Source organism: Anolis sagrei, chromosome 3, assembly GCF_037176765.1.
Source record: "Anolis sagrei isolate rAnoSag1 chromosome 3, rAnoSag1.mat, whole genome shotgun sequence".
Lineage (NCBI taxonomy): Eukaryota > Metazoa > Chordata > Lepidosauria > Squamata > Dactyloidae > Anolis > Anolis sagrei.
The window spans coordinates 20,031,069-20,033,865 of record NC_090023.1 but is presented as its reverse complement, the minus strand read 5'-3'; the positions used below and the strand labels follow the sequence as shown (position 1 = coordinate 20,033,865).

Here is a 2,797-nt window from a genome sequence, read left to right as displayed (position 1 = left end):
CTTCTCACCTCGAAGGGGACTCAGGGCACAGCAAACATTCAATGCCGGGACAAGAATTCATATAAACATTAAAAACACTTATCTCAATATTAAAATACACCATTTAAAACCATCTTGGTCGTATGCATCAAACCTAATTGGCCTGGTAATCGTTCCTATTGCTGCTTTATTGCCCTGTCCTGAAAGCTTGGTGCCACAGCCAAGTTTTTACCATTCTGAAGGACAGGAGAGAGGGGGCTGATCTGATCTCACCAGGAAGGGAGTTCCATAGCTGGGAGGCAATCACCAAGAAGGCCCTGTCTCTCATCCCCACCAATTTTGCCCATGACAATGGCGGGACGGAGAGCAGGGCCTCCCTGGAGATCTTAATCTCCATGATGGTTTATAAGGGGAGATGCATTAGGGCAGGTAAATTGGGCCCGGACCATTCAGGGCTTTATAGGCCAAAGCCAGCACTTTGAATTATGCCCGGTAGCAAACAGGCAGCCAGTGGAGCTGGCATAACATGGGAGTTGTATGCTCCCTGTATGCCACCCCAATTATTAACCTGGCTGCCTCTCGTTGGACTAGTTGAAGCTTCCGAGCAGTCTTCAAAGGCAACCCCATGTAGAATCATAGAATCATAGAATGAAAGAGTTGGAAGAGACCTCATGGGCCATCCAGTCCAATCCCCTGCCAAGAAGCAGGAATATTGCATTCAAATCACCCCTGACAGATGGCCATCCAGCCTCTGCTTAAAAGCTTCCAAAGAAGGAGCCTCCACCACACTCCGGGGCAGAGAGTTCCACTGCTGAACGGCTCTCACAGTCAGGAAGTTCTTCCTCGTGTTCAGATGGAATCTCCTCTCTTGTAGTTTGAAGCCATTGTTCCGCGTCCTAGTCTCCAAGGAAGCAGAAAACAAGCTTGCTCCCTCCTCCCTGTGGCTTCCTCTCACATATTTATACATGGCTATCATATCTCCTCTCAGCATTCTCTTCTTCAGAGTGCATTGCGGTAGTCTATCCTGGATGTAACGAGTGTGTGGACCACTGTGGCCAGTTCTGACTTCCCAAGGAATGGGCACAAGTTTTAACTGTGCAAAAGCTCCCCTGACCACCACTGCAACCTGGGATTCCAGGCTCAGTGATTAGTCCAGGAGGACCCCCAAGCTGTGAACCTGTGCCTTCAAAGGAAGTGTCACCCCATCCAGCACAGGATGTGACCCTAGACCCTGTTTAGGGTTTGATTTGACCTCCCACTACTCTGCTGCTCTGCTTTTCGATATGACCTCCTCCCACTACTCTGCTCCTCTTGATGCCTTGGCTTTTCCAGCTCGCCCTGAATGGGGGAAGAGGCCCACCACCATGCCAAGGCCAACCCTGGTCTGCTCCTCCTCTCCTCCTCACCTGGGGCTCCACCATCCAAGAGGCCTCTTCTGGGCAGCACTGGGTCCCTTCTTGGTACTTGAAAGCCGAGTAGATGGGGATGCGGTCCTGGGTGCTGTAGAGAGTGGCGAAGTGGGGCTGGTGGCGGTACTTCTGGCAGATCTTGGCCACCTTCGGGAGGTCCCCCAAGCCTTCAGGAGGGGTCTGCTGGTAGAAGAAGGCGTCGCAGTCGCCGAAGCCCGGCTCGCCTTGGGCTATCACTTCGGATCGGGCTGCATCGGGCAAGGCGACCAAAAGGGCGGCCAAGGAGAGGCAAGGGAGGAGGTTGGAGAGCCCCATTTTGGAGGACACGGGGAGAGCGAGCGAGGTGGATCCCAAAGAGCAGGTGCCCAGGCAGCAGGTGTCCTCGACTCCGGCTTAGGAAAAGGACTGCGAGAGGATGCCCCGCCGATGCGGCCCTGGGAGAGTTTAAAAGCCGGCCCCACGCGCGGTGACACACGCCGCAAGCGCGCAAAGTCAGGGGGACGCGCTCTGCACGCGCTCAGAGTCACGCAGGGGAGGAGAAACCTCAAGGCGGAGGAGACAGAGAGAGAGAGAGAGGAAAGGGAGGAGGAGGAGGAGGAGATCAAGGGAGCAAGCCGCCGCCTTCTCCACAACGTCACTCGTGGAAAGGAAGCCTCCCCGCAGCAGCCCAAGGAAGGCAAGAAGGATGGCGGGACAGCTCTTTTGGCTGATGGCCATCCAGGGAGAGAGGAAGGGAGGGAGGGCGGAGGGGACTGCAATGCAGCATGCAGCGGGCGCCCACGCAGAAACACGCGCCGGGGGAGCCTTGGCGAGAGGGGCCTTCCCTGGAGGACTTGGCCGCCAAAGAGGAAGCGGGTGAAGACAAGGGGACACCAACACAAGGCCACAAGCATGTGGACAATCTCAACAGAAAGGAAGAAACCATGGAAATGAACAAAATCTGGCTAGCAGTATTAAACAAAAATCAAGGCACTAAACATAGATGGAAACTCTGAAAACAAGGGAATTCCAGACAGGAAATAATCAAGGCCAGCTAACACCTCCCAACAAAGGATTCACCCAGACAGGAAGCAGCCAGGCTTTGAAACTGCAAGGCCATTCAGGACATGGACTCCCTAACATTTTTGCTCCAGCACTAGACAGAGGGACACCCCTGGAGGGCTTGGCCGACCACTGGCCGCCAAAGAGAAAGCGGGTGAAGGCAAGGGGACACCAACACAAGCCCACAAGCATGTGGACAATCTCAACAGAAAGGAAGAAACCATGAAAATCTGGCTAGTAGTATTTTAAAAAATCAAGGCACTAAATATAGATGGAAACTCGGAAAACAAGGGAATTCCATACAGGAAATAATCAAGGCCAGCTAACACCTCCCAACAAAGGATTCCCCCAGACAGGAAGCAGCCAGG

The 2,797-nt window shown here is 53.7% G+C and overlaps 1 protein-coding gene across 1 annotated transcript in view; it reads right to left on the bottom strand.

The window, feature by feature from the left end:
* ENDOD1 (endonuclease domain containing 1) overlaps positions 1-2,093 on the bottom strand; it is a 30,670-nt gene extending 28,577 nt beyond the window's left edge. Inside the window, exon 1 of the mRNA XM_060771090.2 lies at positions 1,386-2,093. Coding sequence (XP_060627073.2) covers positions 1,386-1,703 — 318 coding nt within the window. The 5' untranslated portion in view covers positions 1,704-2,093. The remainder of the gene's footprint in view (positions 1-1,385) is intronic.
* Between the last annotated feature and the right edge of the window lie 704 nt (positions 2,094-2,797).